This window comes from Amblyomma mixtum, chromosome 2 (genome assembly GCF_055824585.1).
Source record: "Amblyomma mixtum isolate Tamu chromosome 2, ASM5582458v1, whole genome shotgun sequence".
NCBI classification, from domain to species: domain Eukaryota; kingdom Metazoa; phylum Arthropoda; class Arachnida; order Ixodida; family Ixodidae; genus Amblyomma; species Amblyomma mixtum.
In genome coordinates this window covers 143877085-143904553 of record NC_143013.1, presented here as the reverse complement: position 1 = coordinate 143904553, position 27469 = coordinate 143877085, and the positions used below count along the sequence as shown (strand labels likewise).

The following is a 27469-nucleotide window of genomic DNA, read 5'->3' as shown; positions in this document are numbered from 1 at the left end:
TTGCTTTTGCTTAGCTGTGCATTGAATTTTGTTGGGGTTCGTCGTTTTTATTTTCCAAGATTCTGCGCCTGCATTTCTTGATAGCATACTTTGTATGACTACTGGCTAGTTGTGTGAGAATTAACAGAAATAAATTTCCATCATTCGCAGCGCCGGCGAACAAAAAAAAAGTGCTAAGCTTCGTTGGTTAGCGAATAAATATTTGACGTGAGCCGTTTTAGAGCGCTCTGTGCTGTATTGCATTCGTTCTTTCCTTTAACAGCGCAGAACGTCTAGTGTGGACCCAGTTGCACCGTGCTGTGGTGGGCGCGTACAAAAAGTCAGCACATAATTTGGAACTTGTTTGTTTTCTTTATTGCTCTTCACAGCGCTCCAGTAAGGTGTTGTCGCTTAAAGAGACTATACAATAAACTAATTGAGATCACATAAAGCAGACGGGAGATAGGCATTCCATCACTCGTCACCCCAGCGCAAGAATTTTTGAGCTAGCATCAATAACAACGAAGTTATAGACGATTAAAAATTACGCTTTTCCTTTACAGCTGAGGGCGCGCTTCGGAACTGGCCAGCGCTCTAGTAAAGGAGCTACTCGAGTCACCGTTTTACCGTGTTCCTCGTCACATAATAAAATAAAGACATGATCGATTTCCGCGACGCCTTCAACAGCAGAGCCAGCAGACAAGCGAGCCGCACTTGGCGTCAGCAAAGCGGCTATGGGAAAAAATATGCTTGTATCGCAGTTATCACTTCTACCAGCAACTTGTCATTGGCTAACGATCCTTAGAAAATGATTAATTTTTGACATTACTCTACTCCAGGGCTGTAATCATAACGTTTGTACAGCTGCGGTGCACATCACATCCTCCTGGTCGTCGTAGTGCATTACGAATAGTACCGAGCGCGAGCGCAGGAGACGCAGTCAAAGCAGACAAAATTCTCGAAAGCGCGCGAACAATGTTATTTCCGAGTTTTTGCTTCAAACGAGGTGACCCGAAGGTCACGCTTGCAAGTGCGAACAATGGCGTTGTCGAGCTGTTGCGTGGTCGCATGTCCTTTCGACTGGCAAGTAAGTGGATCACCCTGTGCATCGCAACGAGTGCCTCGCTTTGTTTCACAGAGCTGATATGCGAACTTCGCATATTTCGAGCTTATAATTATACAGTGGACTTACCTCGGGTTGCATATCGTACAGTACGACGTTATTACTGACTTGAGAAACGCATTTTACAGCCAAATGGGCCTCGTCGTAATGGATCGTCTGCTCCACACAGTTGACGCGACTAATCAGATTCTCCCCTTTAATTAAGTTTGCATTGCGGAACTGCGGGCCTGTCTGAACGATCTTCTTGAAGCCGCAATGCAGGCGACACATCGTGACAGCCCGGGCGCATGCATGTGCAAGAAAGCGCGCGTGCAAAGAAGCGTGGTGAAAGCAGCGCGAGCAGCGATCAACGTCCCAGTTTTTACTTTTCTTCCATAGATGGCGCTGCACATGAGGCGCAGCAGCGCCACCCGGCGATGCTTTGGGAGCCTATACAAGTCTTTCTGTTTGGCGTTCTATTTGCTTCGTCCGAAACGGGTTGAAGGCTGAACTCACGCCTTTCTTCTACAAAGCGCTTACGTATCGCTTCTGTGTTCAGTTCGCTCACAAGCACCACCTGTTCGTTGACGTTCGGCTGCAGGCACCTGACTGCGCGCGGAACGTTGGTTCCACCCTGCTGCCGATCGACTTCCTGCCCAGCGGCGCGCACGACAGGGACACCTCTGCGGCGATGACGACATTCACACCGCTGTGCGCAGCAGTGGTCAAGTGCTTCCCAGCGACGGCCCCTATTAGAAAACGGCTCCTCAGGGAGGTCGGCCTGTGGTGGAACTGCGAAGGGGAATATGTTAAGTGGACTATGGACAATAACTTCACCAGCAGCCTATGCGACTACCTCGCAGAAACTGGTCTACACTCGTTCTTTTAACTTTTTGTAACCTACATTCCACTCTCCCTTTTCTAAACTTATGCCTCATGGCAGACTTCTCGAATAAAAAAAAGTGCTTCTCGTCGGCTATAAGCTGATTAGCAGTCGGAGCAGCAGAACCGGCGCGCAGCGCGAGACGAGAAGACGACGACCGGCAGCCGAAGCAGCAGAGCCGACGCGCGGCGCGAGACGGGAGCATCAACTGTTCTGGGACTGGACCTGCCCTTGCCCGCTCTAACCGGCCTTCACAACCAGTCTTCTCCTGTCAATAAAGGTCGTTACATTTTGGTGGAGGCTGCGGGATTCCGTCCCGGAGTTACGCAACCGGACCACCGCTACCCCCATGCTTGCCAACGCCAACCAGCCAGCCGGATCCTCGCCGGCACCCGTTGCTTGCCATGGTGCGCTCTGCCAGCGCGACCCTGCCGTCTTCAGCGGCACGGACGACCACGACGTGGAGGATTGGTTGTCATCTTGTGAGCGCTCATAACCGATCGGACGGCAGTATGAAGCTTACCAATGTCATCTTCTACCTAACCGGCGTTGCCCACCTTTGGTACCAAAACCACGAATCGGACTTCACCACTTGTACCGCATTTAAAACCAGCTTCTCCGACACCTTCGGCCGTCCGGCAGTACGCAAACTTCGCGCCGAGCAGCGTCTTCGCGTTCGCGCACAGCAGAGTGGTGAATCTTACACCAGCTATATCGAAGATGTCGTCAATCTCTGCAAGCGCGTCAATGCGTCCATGGCGGAGGCCGACAAAGTTAAACACATCCCGAAAGGAATCGAAGACGACGCTTTCAATATGCTTGTGGGCAAGAACGTCACCTCTGTCACCGATATCTTCGACCACTGCCAACGCTACGAAGAGCTCCGCTGACAGCGCGTTTTCACTCGGCAGCCCTCTACACAGACAGACACAGTTACTATCCTCAGCATGACGACAGAGGACAGCTCGCTACTGGTCCAGATCAAGCAGTTTGTCCGTGAAGAGGTTACGCGGCAGCTTTCGCTTCTTCCTACTTTTCCGAGTCCATCTAACCTAGCTCCGACACTTCAGCACGTGATCCGGGAGCAAGTGCCCGAGGCCCTGCCATCGGTTCCCCCCCTGCCATCGGTGCCTCCCGTCGCTGCTCCACTTACCTACGCCGAAGCCGTCAGGCGTCCCCGCCCAGACACATTCGTTTCGTACCAACATCAACCGCAGCCTACCCCATTTCGTCCTGCCCGTCCACCACCACAACTTTTCCGTCCATGGCGGACACCGCACAACCTACCCATTTGTTATGCCTGCGGCATTCCTGGCCATGTGATGCGTCACTGCCGCCGCCAAGTTTTGTCCCAAAAACACTAAACATAGTATAGTGTGAGTTCCCGGACATGAGGGGATGAGGGGCAACGTGGCAGCAGACGAGTTAGCTCGAGGGTACGTCAACCGAGCAGACACAGCACTTTGCACCACAGGCACCTCTGGCCCAGTTACCCCCACGTACTCAGATATACTCGATCATTACAGCGGTCAGCGGAAATGCTACCCAGATCCACCCAAAAGGCTCACTAAAGAGGAGGCGGTAGACTGGCGCAGACTACAAACTGGTACCTACCCACACCTGCACAAACTACACAAGATTTTCCCTACACAATATGCAGACGAATGTCCGTGGTGTCAGGGTAAACCTACACTAGAGCATGTCACATGGACCTGCCATGGATAAGGCAGACTTGGAGCCAAGAATAAACCCGAGTGTGATGCAGTGGGAGCACTTGCTCGCCAGCGAGGACGAGGAAGCCCAACGATTTCTCGTACGCCGAGCCACGATGGCAGCAGTCAAGTGCGGTATCCTGGACCAAGGATCGACCACGGCGCCCAGTGACCCGTAAGGGTCAAGAACACTTGAAATTTATTAACAATAAAGTTTTTTCCATCCATCCATCCAAGTTTTGTCCCCTGCTGCCGATACCGACCCTCGAGGTTGCGTCTACGCCCCACCCCAGCCTTTTCACCGCACTTCGCCTTCTGAGACCACTGGTTCCTCCGATCTCAGCCCCTCTATTCACCGCCGTTCTCCATCTCCGCGCCGCCGCTCGGTTTCCCGATGCGCCGTCCTCCCTCTTCCCCTTCGGAAAACTAGTGCCCGCAATTCCGGAGGCAAGAATTGCGTGCTCGTCGCCAAGCTCAAGACCTCGACTTTCTCCGGCCAATTTGATCAAGGTTTCTGTGGAGGGCACCGATGCTTTCGCGCTTGTTGACACCGATGCTGCTATATCTGTACTAAGTGAGAAATTGTGCCGCCAGTTACGAAAAGTGATGACTCTGCTATAAGGTTTTATGCTTCGCGCCGCTAATTCGCAAATTATCGCGCCTTTGGGGGCATGTACAGCCCGAGTTACTATTCAGGACGTTCTGTACATTGTTGAATTCATCGTCTTCGCATCGCCGTCTCACGACGTCATCTTAGACTGGGACTTTCTCTCCCAACATGACGCTGTCATCGACTGCACTCGTTCCAAAGTCGCCCTTCTTCCCTTTGGCGACGACTCGGTGAACGCTTCCACTAAGCAGTGCTTCAAGGTGACTATGGATGATGACGTCATGATCCCGCCGTGCTCTGCTGTGCTCGTCTCTGTTCATTGCGACTCTGCACATAACGGCCCTGTCATCTTCGTCCCGTCAGACTCTTTCGCGTCTCGCCACTGCCTACCCCTGCCATTCGCCGTGCACGAATCCTTGACGAAACCCTCGCCGAATCCATTCCTGTGCCCCTCCACTCTTCTTCGTGGTGAATGCCTGGGATGTGTCCACCCTTTCGCCTCCGTCGTTGCCTGGGACCCTTATGAGGATGACTTCTGCCGCCTGCAAGTGTCTTCCCTTACTTATTCCCCACCGTCTCCTGATCCCGCTCCCGAGGCCATCTTCGCGCGCTCAATCGACGCGAATCTTTCGCCACCGTAGAAGACCCAGCTTGCGGCCCTGCTAGATAAGTTTCGGTCATTGTTTGACTTCTCTGACCACCGTTTGGGCCGCACCTCAGCTGTTACCCATCGGATCGACACTGGCGCCCATTTGCCGTTGTGCCAACGCCCATATCGCGTCTCGGCCACCGAACGCCAGGTTATCGACGCCCAGTTGAATGACATGCTGCAGCGTTGTCATACAACCATCGCACAGTCCTTGGGCTTCCCCCGTCGTCCTTGTCACCAAGAAAGACAGCTCTATCCGCTTTTGCGTTGACTACCAGCGCCTCAACAAATTCACCCGCGAAGACGTCTATCCGCTGCCCCGCATTGATGACGCACTTGACTGCTTGCAGGCAACTGATTTCTTTTCATCCTTAGATCTACGTTCGGGGTACTGGCAAGTCCCGATGGCCGACGCTGACCGCTCCAAGAAGGCCTTTGTGACGCCTGACGGGCTGTATGAATTCAACGTCATGCCCTTCGGACTACGCAGTGCCCCGGCCACTTTTGAGCGGATGATGGACACCATACTGCGAGGCCTGAAATAGAAAACATCCTTATGTTACTTGGACGATATCGTTGTTTTCTCCCCTGATTTCCAGACGCACCTCGTTCGCCTAGAGCAAATTTGGGATGTCTCGCGGCAGCCGGGCTTCAACTCAATTTAAGGAAATGTCGCTTCGCCGCTCGCCAGTTGACGATTTTGGGCCACGTCGTGTCGAAACAGGGTGTCCTTCCTGACCCAGCAAAACTTCGTGCTGTCTCTGAGTTCCCGAAGCCCTCTGCGATGAAGGAACTTCGCAGTTTTTTCGGCTTATGCTCTTACTTCCGACGCTTTATCCGAAATTTTGCTTCTATCATCGCACCTCTGATAGCCCTTCTTCGTGGCAGCAGCGACCTATCAAGCTGGAGTCCTGCCTGTGACGAAGCGTTCATCACGTTGCGCCGTCTACTTACCTCTCCGCCCATACTACGCCACTTTGACCCTGCTTCTCCAATTGAAATCCACACAGATGCCAGTGCCGCTGGTATCGGTGCTGTTCTTGCTCAACGCAAACCGGGATATGCGGAGTATGTTGTTGCATACGCGAGCCGCACCCTGACAAAGCCAGAGCAGAACTACTCAGTCACTGAAAAAGACTGCTTGGCGATCGTTTGGGCGACCGGAAAATTTCTTTCGAGGTCGTCACGGAGCACCATTCCCTATCTTGGCTGTCCTCCCTAAACGACCCAAATGACCGCCTCGCCCGCTGGGCCTTACGCCTTCAAGAGTACGATATATTCGTGTGATCTATCGCTCTGTCAGAAAGCATAACGACGCCGACGCTTTTTCTCGTTCACCTCTAGCCAATGAATGTGCCTCTCCTCCCGCCATCGACTGCGCCCCCTTGTCATTGAACGATATGCCCAACGAGCAGTCCAAGGACCCTTGGATCACTTCTCTTGTACGCTATCTTTCAGACCGTCAGGCTGCCCACTTCACTATTCATGATGCGATTTTGTACCGCCGAAATTCTCTCTGATGCCCGCAAATGCCTCCTTGTGATACCCGGACATTTACGCTCAGAAATATGCGCTGCCTTTCATAGCGATCCGCATGCGCTGCCTTTCATAGCGACGGCGGTGCTTTCAAGACCTACAACCGGCTTCGCCTCCGTTATTACTGGCGCGGCATGTACAGCTACGTTCGAAAATTCGTCCGTTCCTGGTCCGATTGCCAGCGCCGCAAGCCCGGTCATCACCATTCGACCGGCCCTATGCAGACTTTGCCTTGTCCATCCAGGCCATTTGACCGAGTTGCATTGACCTGTATGGACCACTTCCGTACACTGCTGCGGGAAACCGCTGGGTCATCGTCGCTGTAGACCACCTGACACGGTACGCCGAAACAGCCGCCCTCCCAGCTGCTACGGCGCGGGATGTTGCAGCCTTCCTCTTGCACCATTTCATACTTCGGCACGGAGCACCGCGTGAACTGGTGAACGACCGTGGGCGGGTGTTTCTGTCAGACGTCGTTTCATCTCTTCTGCAGCAATGCAACATTACTCGCCGCAGCACTACTGCCTATCATCCCAGCGAACAGCTTGACTGAACGTTTCAATCGAACATTAGGTGAACTGTTGTCAATGTACGTCGCGGCAGGCCATTCTAACTGGGACGTCGTCCTCCCCTTCGTCACACACGCCTACAACACCGCTACGCAGAGCACTACTGGTTTCTCACCATTGTTCCTTCTGTACGGCCGTGAACCATCCTCGCCTCTGGACACTATTCTCCCTTATTATCCTGATTCGTCGAAATCCACAACCGTATCTGAAGCCTCCAGGCACGCTGAAGAGTGCCGCCAGCTCGCCCGGCCATTCACGTCCGACGACCAAGAGCGCCAGAAATACCGCTTCGACCACTCCCATGGCACCGACACTTTTCAGCCGCAATCCCTTGTTTGGCTCCGTGTGGCTTCTGCTGCAGCCGGTCTCTCTACCAAATTGCTGCCAAACTGCCACGGACCCTACCGTGTCCTTGAGCGCACTTCTCCCGTCACTTACATCGTTCAGCCCGTGACGCCATCACCCGATCTCCGACGACGCGGGTGCGAGACCGTCCACGTTTCGCGTTTGAAGCCGCACTACGACCCCTGCGTCCTGTTGACCCCCTAAATAGCCAGTATGGTTCTTTTTCCCCCGGGGCCAAATGTAAAGAGGAAGATGATTAGCAGCCGGAACAGCAGAACCGACGCGCAGCGCGAGACGAGAAGACGACGACCGGCGGCTGAAGCAGCAGAGCCGACGCGCGGCGCGAGACGGGAGCATCAACTTTTCTGGGACCGGACCTGCCCTTGCCTGCTCTAACCGGCCTTCACAACCAGTCTTCTCCTGTCAATAAAGGCCAAGCCCGTTGTGCTCTAAGCGGTGCGGGCCGGGCGCTATTATTCTTCTTTCCTTTTTACACGCCCACCCTAATTTTTGTCAATAAAGGCCGTTACACACTAGAAATGCATCCCGGGCCGCCGCGGTGGCTCAGTGGCTATGGTGCACGGCTGCTGGCCCGAAAGACGCGGGTTCGATCCCGGCCGCGGCGTTTGAATTTCTTTGGAGGAGAAATTCGAGGCCCGTGTACTGTGCGATGTCAGTGCGCGTTAAAGAACCCCAGGTGGTCGAAATTTCCGGAGCCCTCCACTACGGCGTCTCTCATAGCCTCAGTCGCTTTAGGACGTTAAACCCCATAAACCAACCAACCAGAAATACATCCCGCGCACCAGCGTGTCTGCACCGAAGCCGCCTGCTCCCCTCACCTCTAACACGTACCGCAGCCTCACCACAGGCAATCTGTGCTGAAGTTTGTCTTGTCGATTGCAGCGCCCTAACACAGCCTAGCGAGAGCAGTAAGCAGTTTTCGGTCCACTGGTAGCGCTTTTCAACGCCCCCTTCTGGCGTTTATCAGCATAAGCTTGCGCGCTTTGTGGGAGCCACACGTGGCGTGCGTCAGTTATCAATGCTGCTGGAGAGAAGCTAGCGAACTACGTTATCAGCCAAACGCGGGCCTCTCATCGTTAAGAACATGCTCTCGCAGTTGTAACAGCCCGTTACAAAAAAGTGTTTGCTCACCGAATGTAACAATTTGGAGCTTGCTGGGCAGCGCAGTTTGCTTGTAGCAAAGTGCCATAACTTATCACTAACATCAGGAGTGTGGCAGTTCTCGAGTCACGCCAACTCAGGTTTCCACAAATTTTACTTATCGTTATCTGCGCGGTAGCTTTTTCTCAGGCCGGGCCAAAGTTGTTTGCATCGCCGAGTCTGGCCGCTATTATCTGATGCATCTTAGTTCTGTCTCATCTCAGGCGTCTGTTTCTTCTGCTATGCGCAGGAGCCCCATCATGCTGATATCAAATATCCTCGACCCTCGCTAATGGAACTTCGTAAAGAAAATTCTCTAGAGCCCCATTAAAGATATTGTTGACGTATCGTTCACCTGTAAGCATGTTATCAAAAAGCACGGGAGCCAATGACAGTTCCACTGTAAATTCCACATCACAGATTAACCGACTGTTGATACACGTCATATATGCTCAAGATCCATTGAGGGTTTTCTTCACTCCAATAGTGAGCGTTGTGGATAATCACTAAGGCATCGCCTGATAAGGTAGCTTCATCGGTCCACAGTACTTTGTTGACAAAGCCTTGGTCCTCTACCTTCTTGATTACAATCCGGTTTGCAAAACCTTTAGAATTTTGAAATCGCAGGGCTTCAACATCGGATGCAGCTGCACGTGGAATGGATGAAGTTGTCTTCTTCAACGTTCTCCGCACTGAAGACAATGACGCTCCAGCATTTAACATTCGCACTACGAACACTGGCTGACGGGTGCGAAGAAAATTTTGACAGAATACCTGTCTCCATTTCCTCGCCCTGGATTGAAGATTTATGTCGTTTCTTCGCAAAAGTCCCAGCCTGTCTTAGGGTCTCATATGCACGCACAATCGTCATTGAGCTCGGACGCGTATGACAGCATTGGAATACCTCAACTACGAATGCATGCACAGCGTTCGTAGGTTTCGAGTTACGCTCCGAAAGCAGCTGGCTCGACCTCTGACGTATACATCCGGCAAAGACGGAACAGCCTGCGGGCGCACTCTCTCGCGAACAGAAGCGCCGGTCACGGTGCACAAGTGTGGAACGAGACGCGGCCACCCGGTTCTGCGATCACGAAATGATGCGCACGTGCGTAGTGCGAGATCAAAAAAGAACGTCTGGTAGATCATAAGTCCGAGAAGGAGCGCGGGCGCGGCCAGTACGAAGAGTCGTCGTGTTAAGAAGACATGCGCAATCTTGCGTGAATATAGGCAACGTTTTTTTTATCATTGCTCAGTTTTGTCCCCGTGTGATTTATCCGCCCTTATTCAAACTCTAAGGTTTAAAGCTGTGGTATCATCGGTCAATTTGCAAAGTACTAGGAGGTCGTTTATATACAAGGGCAAAACTGTAGCATCAGTCATCGCCTTCCATCGTTCTAACGCACTTTCCTTCTTTCAAGCAGAATATAATTTTATTCTTGCATTTTTTTCGTACCCTTGGCCGCTTTATCACTTCGGCAACGCTCGGCCAGCGGATTGTAATTGCGCCGTCATGTCGTCGGTTGCTGAACGTGCTCTACAACTTTGCCGTTCACACTAGGGGTCTGCAGCCAATATTTAAAAAGTTTGTTAATTAAACATGACGAGTCAATTAGTTAAAGAGAAGATAAAAAATAGCCACAGTAGTTATAGGCTTGTGCCAACGTTATGCATCTGGCTCCGTTCGCGTCCGGAGTGCCTTTCATTTTGAAAGCCTTCGCTCAATTTATCTGGGACAACCTGTATATATCTGGTTTCCACATATGATACCATACCTAAAGCGCTGTTTGATATTTCCCGGTCACCACGCGTTCATGCAAGGTTCTGCGTATGCACCATATTGCTGCTCCTGGCTCTCTCAGATCCACGTAGAGGGTCAGTGGCGCGTCACCGACTGTATCGGGAATGACGCACGTGTCATGCCTGGTGCGGCGATTCATCGTGCTCGCCTAGATTAGATATGCGCCTTCGTTGCCACACCCCTTGCGGCTATAAAAGCACTGTACGGCTATAAAAGCACTGGCCACCTCGACTGATACATGGTGTCAGAAGTGGGATAGCTCTCGTCGGGGGGCCAGCGGCCTGAGGATAAGACTGCAGCGACCGAAACACGATGGAGCAACTGCTGAAGCTTCCTGAACCACTACTGTTGTCTGCGGATATCGCGAAGAACTGGGGATCGTTCCAGCAGAAATTCGAGCTTTTTCTGGAAGCAACGGAATCTCCAAACGAGCCCCGAGTCACGGCCGCCAAAACAGCACTGCTCGGCACTGCCGGAGACGACGCATTGGAGGTATTTAACAACTTTGTTTCTCTTGTAAGGCGCAGTTTTGTTGCCTCAGTGCCACTGAACTCACGTTAGAGCGAACTCGTTTAAACTTCATCGAACTCTCGAAACTCCGTTGAACCTGTCAACTCTCAACTGAATCACGAACCACCTTTGCAGGCTGATGGTGTTCGAAACTGATTTTGCCCCCGAAAGGACACAGCGGGGTTTGCGGAGCCACTTCCAAGCGCACACCCCTGATGAAGCCGGGCGCCTTGCAGGCCGGGGGTGGCTTGTACCCATTTTCACCGGCGGGTATCCGGCGGTGGGTTTCGAACCACCTCCTGCAGCCGAGGCGGACGACCATGCCTCTAGGCCACGACTGCGGTCGTGGCCTAGATATGCGCCTTGGTTGCCGCACCCCTTCGGCTATAAAAGCTCTGTACGTTCAGCAATAAAGAGCACTTGTTCGCTAGCCACCTGGACTGATACACCGACGTTCTTGCTAACCGCACAAATAATGCGCTTCCACATCTGAAATGCGCACTCGGTTAGACGGTCCCTCATCGTAATTGCAGACGTCATCTCCATTCCTGCCGTCACTCTCCCATCTACTTCCCATCTAGCAACGCTCATATCTCGAAAGCATGGCACGAAACGGGTAATCGTCAGCTGCGCACAGCCAGCTCGTCTACTGCGCTTCTCAGGGCAGGTTTGACGTCATTTCCTCCGGCTGCTATCACGAAGCGCGCTGAGTACGCCCCGGGGGCCACTCGCAGATTGTCCAATATACATGCATTCATTCACAAGACCCCAGAATGAAAAGTGTATACTTGGGTAATCGAATCCTAAGTGGGCAAATATGTTTCTTACTAATATTTTCAGATTTTTGTAAGGCATCTTTTGAAATGTACGGTTTTTATGAGTCCGAATCTTGGGTTATCTTCATGTCCGTTGAGCGGAAGAACCTCGACATTCGTGTTCATTAACAAAGCGCGAATCTCCCGGCTTCTGCGTGCTCTGTTAGTTAACAAAGTTTTATTACCTCAGTGCAGTGAATGCATGGAGTGTTTCGAGGGGAATTACATGTAATGCATTTTTTCTTTATTGTTTTCCTTTCTACAGAAAGAGGCAGCCGAGACAAAAGGCTGAAAAGCCTGACGAGGCCTCGGCACCCTGTCAGTTTGACAGAAAAGGCGGGTGAAATAATAAAAGCAAAACATACATCACATCACAATTAGAGTATGTACATGTGTAGAAATGTACACACGCAAGAGCTGCCGGAACACAAACTATACAGCAAGAGTCAAATGACTAACATAACCACAATTATATATACAAGCAAGATCAATAGCATACATGCAATAATAAACAGCAGACGTAGGTGGATCGGGGCCCTACTGGCGCTCACGAACAAAGTCATCCGAAGGAAGTTTTAGAGGGAACAAAATTTAACATTGCTGGCAAATAGGTATTGTTTAATGTTTCTTTTAAATTTAGCATTGGTGACACAAAAGTCAATGTCCTGTTTGAACCTATTGAGAAGAGAGAGAACTTCGTAAATTAGTGTTTGTTTACCATAGTTTGTTCGAACTTTAGGAATAAACTGTGTGGATTCGAAGGTCGTATCCTACTGAGTTGTTATCAGGAATTTCTACATGTAATTTCTGCTGATGATATACTGTAACAAACCAAAGTGATAATTCTGATTGGCTTTAATCTTTTGGCTTTTTTATTGCTTTTTGATTGCTTTTGATTTGGCTTTTTTTGTTTTTCATGTTAAGCATACTGATTTTATACAGGCAAGTGATTTTATACAGGAATCCGGCTACTTTACTTAGATCTTTAACTAGACTGGCAATATGAGTGTTTCAAGAAAGAGTTTCATTAAACCAAACACCAAAAAATTTTCGCCAGCCACCTGTTTTAGTTGTGTATTTTCGTATCTGATATTTAAAACATACCGTTCAAGAGTATTAATTGGTCGGGATATAATGTAATTTGTTTTAGAAAGATTTAAAGTGAGTTTGTTAATCTGTAGCCAATTAAGCAACTTTCTAAGGTACGAATTTACCAATTGTTCTAAAGTGTGCAGCGAACGGTCTGTGAAGAATACATTCGTGTCATCTGCCTACATTACGAGGTCAGGGGATTCTGGTATCAGGGAAGTATCATTAACATATATAGTAAACAATAGAGGTCCTAATATCGATCCCTGAGGAACACCCTGCATCAGAACTAATTTGTCAGAACAGGTACTATTCACCGCGACATACTGTAATCTATTACTTAAGTAACTCATCAGCAGATTAGAAGCTATTCCTCTCACACCATAGGCAGATAGCTTTCGCAGAAGGATGTCATGTTGAACGCAGTCAAATGCTTTGCGAAAGTCTATAAATAGTCCCAATGTGTATTGACACAATACACAATACACAATGTGTATTGTGTATTGAGCTAAAATACCCACGGTTGAAAAAATTCGCACTGTTTTACGTCAGGGAAACGAAATACGAGACGCTGGGTATCAGTAGGCGCCGTTAGCGGCGTCATTTTATTTTTTTCAGCCAATTGGATTGTTTATACCAGCTAGCTAACTACTGAAAGTTTCTGTTCTTTGAAATGTTGCAGATCACCTTCAGAAACAGATGCCTCGTTTATTTTCGATAAGCTATTCGAGTTCTTTCTCTCGGCCTTGAAAGAAAGCCCACGAAATACGTTTACCGCGTGTCTGCATCGACATTTCAGTGCTTCCAGTGCCGCTGTCAACGTTAAAGCATCTTATCTTGGCAGCGGTCACCCTCATGGAGAACGGTGTTTCGGTGGCTCAAAGATATGCGCCACCAACTGGTGATGCATGATCTCATAGTTGTGATAAAGCCTTCTTTCAAGTATGACGGTGGGAGGCGCCATCAGGCTATTTGTTGATATATTTTAAGCCTAATATGTAATATCTGACTGTTTACTATTATTTCAAACCTTAATTTCATTCGACGTATAATAACACGAAGACAATGGCCTTACACAGCCTCATTTGTGATTTCTGGCCTAACGGATCTTTTCCGATCGAGTTCTGATTGATTTCTAGCCCCGATTTTAATCCCTGATCTCGTACTGAAATATATAACGATGCCAGCCTCGTGGGTTTCGCGACTTAATAAATAAGGCTTATTGTTCCATATATTGAGCACCGTCAACAGCTACTCATATTATGCTCCTCTTAAGGACTACAGTTTCGAATGCTTCCGATATTTAATTTAGCAAGTGCAACCAACTATTCGGTTGACAGCCGCCGCGGTGGCTCAGTGGTTACGGTGCTCGGCTGTTGACCCGAAAGACGCGGGTTCGATCCCGACCGCGGCGGTCGCGCTTGATGGAGGTGAAATGCCAAAGGCCCGTGTACTGCGCGATGTCAGTGCACGTTAAAGAACCCCATGTGGTCAAAATTAAAAGGAACCCTCACTACGTCGTCCCTCACAGCCTGAGTAGCGTTGGGTCGTTAAACCCGAAAAAAAAAATTTTCGGGCACTCTGTGAACTGCCCTATCACGTGTTTAACGTTATCTGAACTAGCGCCTTTTGAAGTCTCTTCTTGGACACAGGCGGGCATAGTGCGGGAAAGAGAGACGCTTTGATCAGTGATCCTAGAAGAGGGCAGCAGCATAGACAGCCATAATCCCCTCCGCAACGAAGCAACATTCAGAGAGGCGCTAAACTGCACAGATGCGCTGAGCATCGATCTCCACCACAGAGATTGTACCACTAATCATCGCAGCTATGCATTTTGGCGTGGTCTGTTGTTCTGTCCGCTCAATAAGGTAAATCTGTCTGCTTCATCCTTCAGGATGAATGCGTGCCAGCCGAAGATTTCACTTGTAAGAAGAATCATCGACGTCATTCACGTGTACACGCAGAGTGGGACAGGAATGGTGCTTTTTCTTCAGAACCTCCTCTTCCTCCTCCAGCACTGAAAACGTAACTTTTGCAACCAGGCACCAGTTCGGATCTACACCTTTACTTGAGGGCATATCATTGGTTAAGTGCGAACAAAGCGTAGTTTTTTTAGAGACTGGAGAAAATTGGGCTTACCATGTACTAAGGTTGCAATGGTGCCAAGGACGTACCTGAATATATGATGTTTTGTAGGTCTTCCTTGTTACAGTCATCTAGAAAGCAGATTCCAAGCCGAAGCACGCGAAGTCCCGGGTATGAGATGTGCGCTTTGTAGTAGCGCACCTAGAAGACAAGAAAAAAAACACCTACTCGATTGAGGCAAAATGTTCAAGATTCGCGAGGACATCAAGTACCGAAATTGGTCGTGCCATGTTGGTATCAGAGCTCTTGGTCTTGAGTGGCCATCATGAAACAAATGATACAGCCACGAGAGAAGAATTATTCTGAATAGTACGAGGGTAATCCCAAAAGTAAGGTCTCCAAAGGGCTGCGGCCTCAGGGAAACTATTTGCGTGGCTGCTCGCCATACTGCAGTGTTCATTGTTTCCCGTCTTCCAAACAAGCCATGACTCAGCGCGAAAGGGACTGTCAGTCTTGGCACGGCAGCCATCTGAAATGGAGCTTCCGTTTGTCGCTACCGCCAGGTGCGAAGTTCGCAGAGTTATTCGATTTTTGAACGCAAATGGCGGTCAACCAATCGAAATTCATCGCCAGTTGACGGCAGTGCACGGAGAGTCGTGCATTGATGTTAAACACGTCCGCAAGTGGTGTAGGGAGTTCGCCGCTAGTCGCACTGAAATTAACGACGGAGAAAGAAGCGGGAGACCGTCAATTTCTGATGAGACAGTCGTGAAGGTCGAAGAAATGACGCGGCAATATCGGAGGATCACACTCGACGAACTCTGCATTTTGGTTCCTGGCATTTCTAGAAGCACTATTCATAGGATTTTGACAGCAAAGTTGAAATATCTGAAGGTGTGCGCAAGATGGGTTCCGCGAATGCTCACAGACGACCATCAACACCAACGCGTTCACTCCTCCCGCCAATTTCTTCGGCCTTATGGAGATGAAAAGGAGACCTTTTTGGATTCCATTGTTACGGGTGACTAAAACTGGGCATTGCACTTCACACCTGAGACCAAAGAAGAATCACGTGAGTGGCGGCACTCCTCTTGGCCCAAGCCGCGAAAATTGAAGCGAACACAGTCTGTCGGTAAAGCCATGGCTACTCTGTTTTGGGACCGAAAAAGGGTATTGTTGGTAGACTTCATGATTCCTGGCAGCACAGTAAACGCGGACAGATATTGTGAGACCCTTACGAAACTCAGACGTGCGAGTAAAAAATCGCAGAAGAGGAACGCTGAGCAAGGGCATGAGTCTTCTCCACAACAACGCTCGCCCCCACGTTGCCTGCCAAACCGCTGCTCTCCTGCAACAGTTTGGATGGGACGTCATCAGCCACCCGCCTTACAGTCCGGACTTGGCACCAAGTGACTACCACTTGTTTCCAAAGCTAAATGAACATCTCGCTGAAAGGCGCTTCACTGATGGTGATGAAGTGAAAGATGCGGTCAAACGCTTCTTCAACGTCATGGCGGCGAGCTGGTAAGACATAGGCATACAAAAGCTGCCCCAGCGTGTGCAAAAATTCATAGACCGCAACAGCAATTATGTGGAAAAGTAGAAGAATGGTCTGCATTTTAAGTGATTTGTAAATTCCTTAAAATAAACTCTTCTTTCGATTTATAAAATAACTGGAGACCTTAATTTTGGGATGACCCTCGTATAATCTGATATTTTGGCATAAACTTGTCCTTTACGTGATTGATAGCGCTTAAGTTCCAGAATAATCATTTTACATCTTTTTTTTCTAACGTCGAACTGCATCTTGAACGTTAGGCTAGAGAAGCATGGTTTCAAAAAATTAGGAGGCTTAATGTATCGGCTGTCCACCGGAATGACGAACGGCACTGTCAGGGAACAATGAATAGTGGTTTATTGCGGTCCGTGCTTTTTTATAGGGCTGTGGGGAGAGAAGGTGAGTGGTTAAGACGAGAGAAGGAAATGTGGCACGTTGCACATCAGCAACTCACGATAACAGGCACGCACCGGCACTGATATAATGCTCTTAACAGGTACAATTTCATCAATATTTTCTCCTATGCAAGTGAAATGATTTGCATGTCATTGCCGCAGGCAAGAAAAAGTGCCAATTCCGTTTGGAATTCGTGTTGTGCTTTCCCGTGAACGTTATGCGTTTTTATTATTGCGTAGCTTTCAGTTATCTATGTGAAAATAGCTTTTCATTTACTAAAGCGTGTTCAGTGCAGGACATACGAAAGTGATCTGACGCCAACTGCGAAAGTTCATATCCTCAATGCTTTTTTAAGGCCTGTTGCATTTTGAAATATCCTCATTGCGTTCTCTGACGCCATCTTACTAACGCTGAAGAACTAATGCAGATTGTGGTGGTCTCATGCGTGGATTAAGGCCCTGTCTCGCTGCATCTGCTTTGAGCAATATTTTTACAACAGATTTCAATCGCGGACTCCTCCCTTCATTGGTGGTGTTCCGTATACGCTTCTCATATTTGCACTGCGCTCTCACCTTTCTATTACATTTCTCTCAGCCGTGCTCTCAACCTTACTAAGTCCTGAGGCATCATAATTAAGCGTCATCGCTTTTCCAGGACTATAGATTAGCATCGCTGTTCTTCCTAACCTTCAGCGCCAAGCCAGCCGAGCCAGGTGGCGATGGATAGAGAACGTGGGGGGTAGGAGCCCGACTGCTGAGCAGCCGGGCATAGGAGAGGCAACGGGCCAGGTCCGCATAGATACAGGGGCAGTTGGGACAGGAAGGGTCAGGCTCTATATTCAGTTTCCAATAGGAAGCGGATTATACTCGGACAACTTTAGCCTATCCGCTGTGTTCCAGGTAAGACCACTATAAAAATGCTGCTCCGTAACCCGTAGCGACAGGAATGCTGAGGGTCCACATATCCACCATATGGGAGATTGGTCGGCACAAGAAAACTAAATGCATAGGTAAGGCGAAGCCCTTCGCTGAGGAAATGAGGAGGCCCTCTTCAAGATTGTGCAGCACGGGGATGAAGCGGCTAGCTCACCGCATCCGTGGAGTGTGGATAGAGACGCGACGGAGCGAAATTTGTCACTGGTTAGGTTCGTACGATGGCTGACTGCTGTTGTCCAAAGAAAATTTCCCTCGCTTCCCCTTATTTGTTCCTATTTTAAACGTGGGTCTTTTGACACATGAAAAGGTCAAACACACGATTGATGGAGGCGTGCGTGCGAGCGTGTGCGCGTGTCTGTGTGTGAGTATGTATGTCCGCGTGAGTTTTTCCGCAGCGGCTGGCTTTTGCGCTTCTCAATTGATCCCTTTTTGTCCATAGATCTGTAAGGCTCACAGATTCGTAAAACCACAAATTACCATTCTGCGTCTGTCTTTTTTCCAATGGAAGTGGCAACGGCGGTCAAAATATTCAGAAGTTAGGCATCGCGGCAATGAAACTTATCAGAAGTCAATCTACACTGGCTGCAAAATGTTCTGCTTCGTCCATAACATGCCCGAGCATCGGCCTCTAGTAGCCACACCGACCTTGTAGCGTCTAAATTTTCCCGCACCCGTTTGTGGTTCTGTACCTCCAAAGCACTGCCTTTTGCTGCTTCTAATAGGAGTATCAGCAAAACGCGATCGCAGGTTTTCCAAACCGCGAATCATTGTTTGGCATCAAAATGCGTCTTTTGGGGAGCGGGGCATAAAAATTTGCCTCCGACGTGTGCTCTTGTAAGGTAACTGGCCTACTGCCACATTTCTGTGAGCGGAACCATCTGTGACGGAGCTCAGAGTGCGCTATTCATGCGTTGACTTGGCATGATAACAAGATAACAACAGTTCGTGTGTGTAACAGGTGACCTCGAACAGCAGCTCAGCCCGGTTTTCCTAGAAGCCTACCGAAGGTCTCACCTAGCAGTTATGCAACACCTTTGAGCGAACACTGGCCTCATCGCCTAGCCATAGTGTTCTGACAGCATGCAGTCTCACCGTCGGATGCATGATGTCGAGGGCGGACTCCACCATTTGTTCAGCGGCCGTAGCGTTGTTAATGTAGAATACCAAGTTACAGTACTGGCCACGAGACACTTCGTTGCCATAGCTGTCTCGGACGATGGTCTCGAGGCACTCGTCGAAGGCTCCAGCATCCGCACGGGTTCCTTGGAGTACTCCCGAGGGGAACTTTGCCGTCGCATCCAGCACTGCAAGCAAAGCAAGTACCAAGCTGAAAGGACAGTGGTCGCGGAATACGGCGGCTGCGGCATTCGCATGTGTGGTGAGACCAGACACATTTCTCTGACGCGGTCGTTTAAAAAAAAATCACTCATTTCATTGCTTATTTCATGGTTTTATGGGGTCAAGGGTTTACAGAGCAAGTGCGTAGGTTTTAGAAATCGATGTGTGAAACTTGACGGTAATGCATGCGAAGTCTTTTTGCGCTATCATTTGAAATGGCGACGTAATCACCGATTAAAATCGCGATGGCCTTCAAGCTTCTCCACAGCGTAAAGCGCAAAGGGGGGGGCAGCGGAAATTTGAAATCCTACCTTCCTTGACGGCGCACCGAGCTTCTCGGTTATTTTGAGGAGAAGCCAAAAATTTAATAGTCGATTACCTCACTATTTTAAATGCTAATGCAAAAAAACTTGGCATGCTTTACCTTCAATGTATGAAGATTTGAATTCTTCAAGATCCCGGAATTCTCCAAAAGTGGTGCAGTTGCCCTTAAACGTCCCAAAGCGACTCAGGCTATGAGGGACGCCGAAGTGGAGGGCGCCGGACAATTTCGACCACCTGGGGTTCTTAATGTGCATTGACATCGCACAGTACACGGGCCTCTGCATTTAGCCTCCATCGAAATGCGTCCTCCGCGGCCGGGGTCCAAACCGCGTCTTTCGGGTCAGCAGCCGAGCGCCGTAACCACTGAGCCATCGCAGTGGCTGGTGTTCGTTTCTTTGGTTGCAGCTGCAATCCACAGAGCTTATTAGAACCAAGTTCACTTGGTCAGCCTGCATTTGCAATTAAGGGAGCGCCAGTTTAATGCAAGGAGACATCCGTGGTTTTTCTTGAAAAAAAATTTGTTGCGACAAACACAGTACCACAAAGCAGTGGCGGTGACAGAGCGGTTGTACAGCAGTTCGTTTTTTTTTTTTCTGAGCAGTCAGGAGGTCCTTAAACCAATATCTGCATGGGCGGCCTTCTCTAGGATGAACAGCATCGCCTTCGGCTGAATACTTGTTCGCCGAAGGCAGTAAAATGCACTCGGTGCTGGCAGTATGCGCTCCTGATGGAGGGAATGAACAAGGTGTCATAGGGCTGTATTTATCGTATTTATCCAGCACTTCACACAGGGGGATTTCTAAAGCACTGAGTGTCTATTGCGTTGCTACTTTTGAGTTCACAGGGCGACAACTACCGTTCTTTGCAGTCGATGTCGACGAATATGTGCACGCCAGGGGCGTAGCCAGGGGGGCGGGGGGCTTATAGGGCTTCAGACCCCCCCCCCCCCGAAATTTTTTCGAACTGTCACGCATCGTTGACCAGAACAACCACCGGCGCCGGAAGTCTTTCAGGATTTTGTAACCTGAAATGTCTTTTTCAGACTAGAAAAGACCTTTTGGCTCGAACATTGCTAACTTTGGTTGGATTTCGTGGCAACACCCATGCACCTGGAGTCACGTAACGCAAGCATCAGTTAGCATCATGATCAAAATTACCACGCGAATACGAAAATTTTGAGGACATCATTAACTGATCGTTACTGACCTTGCTTTTTGAAAGCCCTGCCCACGCGGCGTTTCCCAACATATACACTCGGATATTGGATATTTCAAGTTGCGGTATCATTCGTGGCTTTCGTTTGTCCTTCTCTTTCCTTTTTAGCTAACTGCTTTTACTTATTTTTTGAACGAAGGGAATGCCCTTCTGTAATTATGCGTGCAGAATAATTCTCGCCGTGCAGGCAGTTAAAAAATACGTACTTTCGTATTGATTTCTACATTGTTCCTGTATTATTCTAACAATATGGTGCTGTCGCGACCGCAGCATGGCCGAAGTAATATCGCAATTTCTGCTATCATTGTTTCGTTCTTGCCTGGATCGTCTGTCTTTCCGTATGTAAAGTTCACCATCTGTGATTGCGCAAGATGTTTATTTGCCTCTTTTGACGCATTATATAGAGTGAATTTTGCTTAGATACATAGATATAATGGATGCATAGGTGTATTTAAATACTTTGTTGCGATGTTTTGTGTATACATACACTGACTTTGTTTCCATTGACACTTTTTTGTGCTTTATCAAGTTGTATCTTCGCATTTCTAATACTCCATTTTATCTTCGCACTTCTAATGCATATATTTTGCAGAACTCCTCGTTTGTACATGTGCTCGTTCTAGCGACAAAAATTTCGGTGCAATTGCAATACACGACCAGTGATAGCTGCTGCTGCGCAGTACACTGGAACGAAGGACAGCGTCGTTGGAATTTTTCCCTGGCTGTTCCATATGTACAAAACTGACAACGTTCTTGAACGACAAAGATTCATTAAAATATTTGTCCTTTATACTTGCTAATTTCATGGCCTTTACGTTTTTCGTATCAGCCGCATGCACAGCTTTGCTGGTTTTGGACTGATATAGTTCTAGTCTTCGTGTGATATTTTCTTTACTTATTAAATACGGAAAAACATGAAAGCTTTGTTATCAGTTATGTCTGCCATCGTTCTACATATTTCATATAGTACATATTTCACTTGTCTAGAGAGTGCGTACCGTTATCTAATACAAAATGGCATTGCCAATGGCAATAGAGTTATTATGTTATTATGCTTGCGTTTGATCCCTCCACAAATGCTATGAGGAGGCCGCGCTGCAACATGAGCCCCCCCCCCCCCCCCCCCTTCCCCTGAACAAAATTTCTGGCAACGCCACTGGTGCACGCATTAGAATATCAGGAAAATGCGGGAGCCCAATGCCACACGCCGTTAGGGGACAGCGATCAGCTTCAAGGTGAATTTAAATTTTAAACTCCCGTGTTAGCACTCTGCGACCAGCATCTCATACCTCGGGACATGCAGCAGGCAGGCACGTTAGGTAGCAGTAGTAGCTGTCGAATGCAAACAGCGCGCACACTAACTGAAACACGTGTCGTTACGGAAAAGGCTACTTCTAAAAAAAAAAGAAAGCATACAAAAAGCGGGTGAGCAGAGAACCAAAAATACAAGGGCGAACAAAAGTGCTGCGAAAAAAAAAGTAACCATAAAATTAAGCATTGCATGAGGTTGAGGAATGTAACCGTAAATAAATGTTTACATTACAAGCTTCAGAAACCCATTTTGAAAGACGCGTTTGACATCAGACGAAGTCCGGAGACAGAGACAGGGCACTCCGCTAACAGATGAGAAGGAAAGACGATCATTTTATTTAAAACGCTGGCTTTAAATAAAAAATAAATTTTATTTAAAAATAAATAAATAAATTTTATTAAAAATTAAAAATAAATTTTATTTAAAAACCTCACCTACTTCCTCTTCCTTGACCTTTCTACTTTTTTCGCCATTTTCGGTAAAATTTTTGGAGACCTAAGATTGAGCAGGGTGGCATCAAACTGTCGAGTGAACGTGATTGAGCCCATTAGTCTATGATAACCACATGAATCGGATTCAACGTGTAAAGAGGTTGAATACAATTTAGGCTATGCTTGGCTGGCATACACCACTGTTTAAAGGTGCAATCAGTTCAGTAAAAATTTATCACCCGGTTAGAGACCACTCTTTGTGGGGGATGGCGAATGTTTGGGATAGCGGACAGAATGGACGGTTCCTGTTTATTTGGTAATACGGCTTACGGAAGCGGAGTCATGTGTCTGAAAAAGTTTTTTAATTTGGAAAAGTTCGCGCTTCCCCTAAGGCACTGAAATTGAAACGATTTTTTAAGTGCAGTATAAGTTTTGTCAAGACTATGACATATAGGACCATCATAACCCTATAACTCCATATACGCAAGAGACGAGAGCGCTTTTGGGCTAATGCGTGCTGCCAGTGTCCTGTGTAGAAAAAGTCAGAGCAATAATTGAACCTGCAACGATATTTACGAGTTATTTTCAGAAACTTTGCCATCGTGCCAACTAAAATGCCGCCACACGCACTCAGTTCAGAGCAGAATTCTTGACAGCTGTCGTTTTTTACACACATTCAGTAATTGTAACTGAAGGAAATGGGCTCTATTTTAGACCTTTAATTTTATAGTCTAGACAATGTAATGCAAATCTTTTTCCCGGGTGTAAAATTTTCACGTACTGAAGATGTTCCAGGGAAAGTTTAAATAATATTGAAGAGGTCTTTGTTTTAAATCTCCGTCAAAGTTCGCTTTTATTCGAATTTTTCTAATTCGAGATGATTTCAACGACTAATATAAAAATCATCTGCCGGATCAGCAAGTGCAAATTTCTTCTGCGGATAGTAAACAAAACGGATTAATACCGAGAAAAAATTTCAGCTTAAGGCTCTTACTCCTTCTTGTCCAGTTGTTGTCCTAACAACTGCCCTTCCTGGAATGCCTTACTTTTTCAGCAATATTCGTGGTTTTTTCGCAGCATATTTTTAAGAGCCAATAAATATTTTTGCACTGTTTCCCACAGTAAGTTTCGCACACATTGATTGAAAACAGAATCAGGTCGTGCAAAATTTTATTTTACTTCTGCAGAGATCCAAACTATCAATTTAGAGAAAACGCAAAATCGACATTTTCTACACGGTGTGATATGCAATCCTCCCCCCCCCCCCCCCCCAAAAAAAAAAAAAAAAACACTACAGGGTTTCTTGAAAAACTAACTACGATTCTTTTGTGCCGACATTTCCCCATCACTTATACAGATTTCACTTAGAACAAAACATGGTCATGAGACCTCGATTACCGCTATCATAACACAGCAATAGAGTTCTGCACGTGAGCATTTTTTATCATTGAGCATGTTAACCTTGTGCGCCGTGTGTATATTGCCGCGAACGTTTGTAGTGTTTCCTCATTCTTCGAAGTTGCCGGCACGCCGCTTTATCGCTTTGTTTGTGGTGCAAGACGCGCCTAGATATATCTCTATTGATCGCATCCAGGCGGAGCTGATTCTACATTGTTCCAGAAAGTTCTAGCAACTTTCCAAGATTTTTCTGGAAAGTTCGCTATCAGCTTTAAAAAGAGCATGGCCGGGAGCTGCCGGCATTCGGCTGGACGACCGCCGACTACGCTTGTTGCTACGCTTGTTTGCGGGCCCAGGTCAGCCCAAATAAAGAGTTTCGTTTAGAAGCCGTTCTTGCTGTCTTCTTGCTCTCCAGACTGAAGTCGTCACTGCATGACAATATCACCCATGCTTCTTGCATGATACATGCATTTATTTGTTAATTGATTGCAATGCTTGTGGCGGTCGATTCCAGCATTATTGAAGGCGGGTGCAATACCGACGCAAAACTAAACAAATACTAGTTCAGAAAATAGAAAAAAACACACGAGTGTAAAAGGTGTGAAGATTTGCACGCCGCTATTTTACACGTAGTCACTACAGGTAAAAACGCTTGCCCAATAATGGCGCTGCCGGGACTGCAATGAGCGTTTTCAGATGTTGAGTCAAGGGAAAACACCACGAAACATAATCAAACCGCAAATATCCCTGAAGCCTTTCGTTCTGGCAGACATCCAGTAGTATGTATACAATTTCCCAGCCTACTTCTTAAGCTAGCGCCACGTCTAGTGCAATGACCGCATGCGTATTGTTTATGCAGAGCTGATTCGAAAATGTGCGTGAAAGTAAAAGAGCAGATACATAGTATTTGCGGTGCGAGGCGCATCACTTCTTCTCTGAGAGCGCAACACTCTGCCAATTCGCATCGAAAAGAAAGGACATCCATATATTGGCCAAGTAAAACTCTTCTCGTGTCAGAATAACGTATTCCTCACTTCATGCTTTGTGCGCTAAATTGTAGAATATAATCGCACGTTCGTTGGCAGCATCATAGGTAGAAGCAACCTTTTCCGGGGTTATACTTGAGAACATCAGATTAGTCGTTAATTTAATAAAGTTTGGCATCTTAAATCATGAAAACCTGAATAAAACGTGGGTTGGGCCTAGTTGGTACATGATGTTGTGAAGGTGTAGGTTGCGCAACCACGGGACGAACAACGAAGAAAAGACACTGAGACAGTGTCTCAGTGTCTTTTCTTCGTTGTTCGTCCCATGGTTGCGCAACCTACACCTTCACAACATGAAAACCTGGTCCCCGTTTCTTACCGCACAGGCTGCGATCTAAAATCAAAAAATCGAAAAGGAAACAGAATAAAAACAAGAAGGATCCGTCCACTCACGCCTCAAAACCCACGGATCCAGGTTCTGCAGTGAGCGCATGGTCCGGAGCAGTGCGACGCTGCACTCGGTTCGGATCTCCGCACCGAGTAGCTTGTTGCGCATCGACGCCGGTATGGTGGCCATGCCGCAGGCTACAACATCCCTCAGAGCTTGTGCGTAGTTGGCGCTGTCCCGTTCCTGCCCCATGGCCGAAGTCGTCGCTGTCGAGACGAGTGCCGTCGACTCCTTGCCTTCGAAGCCAGCCGCTGTCGCGTTGTCCACTGTGGGCCGCTGAGCGCAGGCGACGACCGGGAGAGCCAGGACTAATACCACAAGCGCACTCATCGTTGCTGACGACAGAGAGCGCCAACGTACTCTAGTTAGGAAGAGTCGATATATTAGGGCGGCGAATTTCAATGCAACACAAAAAGAAAGAAAGAAGACCAACTCCAAAATGCAAAACTCCTTTGTCACTTTTTCATGACTGGACTGACGGAACGCTTAGATCTAGCTAGGAGTGCCTAGAAAGTGTAGGAGAATTCGTTGCTGCTGCGCTTTGAGATAAGTTTTCGCGTTGACTCCAAAGAAGCAGCCAATAAGGACGAAATGAAAACGGAAGAAAATGCTCCCTTCTATAAGAGGCACGAACACATTCACATTGCCAAAAAGCGCCCGAGGTGTATACCTGGCCTGGTGGCACGTGCTTATCGCATTATGCACGAGCGATACTAAGTTGACTTCAGCAAATAGCTGAAGCGAGCCCTCACACTTCCTGGGGGAGCTTATGTCTCACTGTCTGGTCGATGACGTCTTGTTTTTGATATTCATCAGACCACGACTAGCGTTAACTATCCCTATCCTCATGTCGCATTTTCTTGGCCGCTTTTTTTAGCTCCACACCGTGTATTAAAACGTATAGAGGCACTTATAAAAGAGCGTAAAAAGTTTCAGTGAGTGTAATTTAAGATATTTTACATTTCACTTCTGAAGCAACTGGTGTGAAAAGCTATTAACAAAATGGCTATAACAGCGAAGGCTGTACGATTTTCACAATAAGGGAATGTCGAATTCCGATCCCTACTTCGAAATGTACTCGGCATAAATAAATGTTTCAGTCGTTGGTCTTCAGGTTTTGTTATCATCGTTGTTTTTCTTCACTCTTTGAACGATTACGCACCAAAGTTATTTACTCATTGATGGGACGTATCCTGATTTCATCCATTTGCAAGTGTAGCGCCCGTCCTTTCTTCGGCTTTCTTGTGCGCTGTCTCAACGCTACTTTTTTGGTCCAGACAGTATGATGAACGATGCAAGCAATCATTCGACGGGGTGGGATCGAGCACACGTGTCCCGGTCGCTAAGCGTAGGCAAACATTCATGCCGAGCGCCCCTCGACGCTATCTCGCCAAATTTCCGCATTGCGGTCATGGGCCGCACGAAAGATGCTGCGATAACGAGCCAAGAAAAACACCTTCACTTTCCGCGTAGCACGTGCGCAGCTTATAAACATTCTCTCCCTTTCTTTTTCTCGGGTGTTTTAGAGTAGCTGCGATTAGCGCCTTAATTCCAGAGATCGCTTCGTACTCCGCAGAGAGGAAGCGAATGGTGGGAGGAGGAGAGTTTAAGGAAAGGGCAGGAATGTGCTCTTTTCTCCCTGTGGAGTCGGGTGGGAGTATACGTGAGGTCACAAAGAATTAAAAAGAACCGCACCTGTCGATTAATTCCGCGTTGCGTTCAGTAGCTGGGGGATCAATTTTCAAGCGACGCCTGTAGCAAAGGTTAAAAAGTGTGAACTTTTTGGTATGATTTAGACTGTTGCCACACGAATACTCTAACTCAAACTATGAGCCGAATGACTTAAATTTCGAGGCACAGAATGGCATTCGGAATGAACAGAGTGCTACGCTGATCCGCAAACATTTTAATGGCAGCCACAAGTTTGTACATTCAGTCTGCCATGTAACTGGGGGACTGCTGCATTGCAGTTTATCTTAGGAACATTTTCGCAAACTTTTAACAATGCGCTGTATTGCTAATGAGAAAAAATGTAATCTTGCAAATTCCATTTTTATCTTATTACAATAAAGGCATGCTTGAAATATTTCCAGTGAACAAGGCGTCTATATTTATCTTTTTGCTGCCTCGGTCACATCACTGTCGTTCATCTGTGGCCCTCCGTAGTTATGCCTCGATCGGCTTTCCCCAATTCTACAATTTTAGGTGTTATAAGGCTGTATGAGACGTACCACAGAAAAAGAAGTTCTTTGGTGTCTGAAATTGTGTTGGAGATATGCAGAATC

General features: G+C 47.9%; 1 protein-coding gene across 1 annotated transcript in view; it reads right to left on the bottom strand.

Moving 5' to 3' along the window:
- The window catches only part of LOC149361130 (nose resistant to fluoxetine protein 6-like), a 66819-nt gene extending 41060 nt beyond the window's left edge, over positions 1-25759 (bottom strand). The window contains exons 1-3 of the mRNA XM_089572590.1: positions 25190-25759; positions 18825-19036; positions 14933-15044 (exon numbers count right to left, since the gene is read on the bottom strand). Of these exons, the coding sequence (XP_089428716.1) occupies positions 14933-15044; positions 18825-19036; positions 25190-25514 (649 nt within the window). The 5' untranslated portion in view covers positions 25515-25759. The remainder of the gene's footprint in view (positions 1-14932; positions 15045-18824; positions 19037-25189) is intronic.
- Between the last annotated feature and the right edge of the window lie 1710 nt (positions 25760-27469).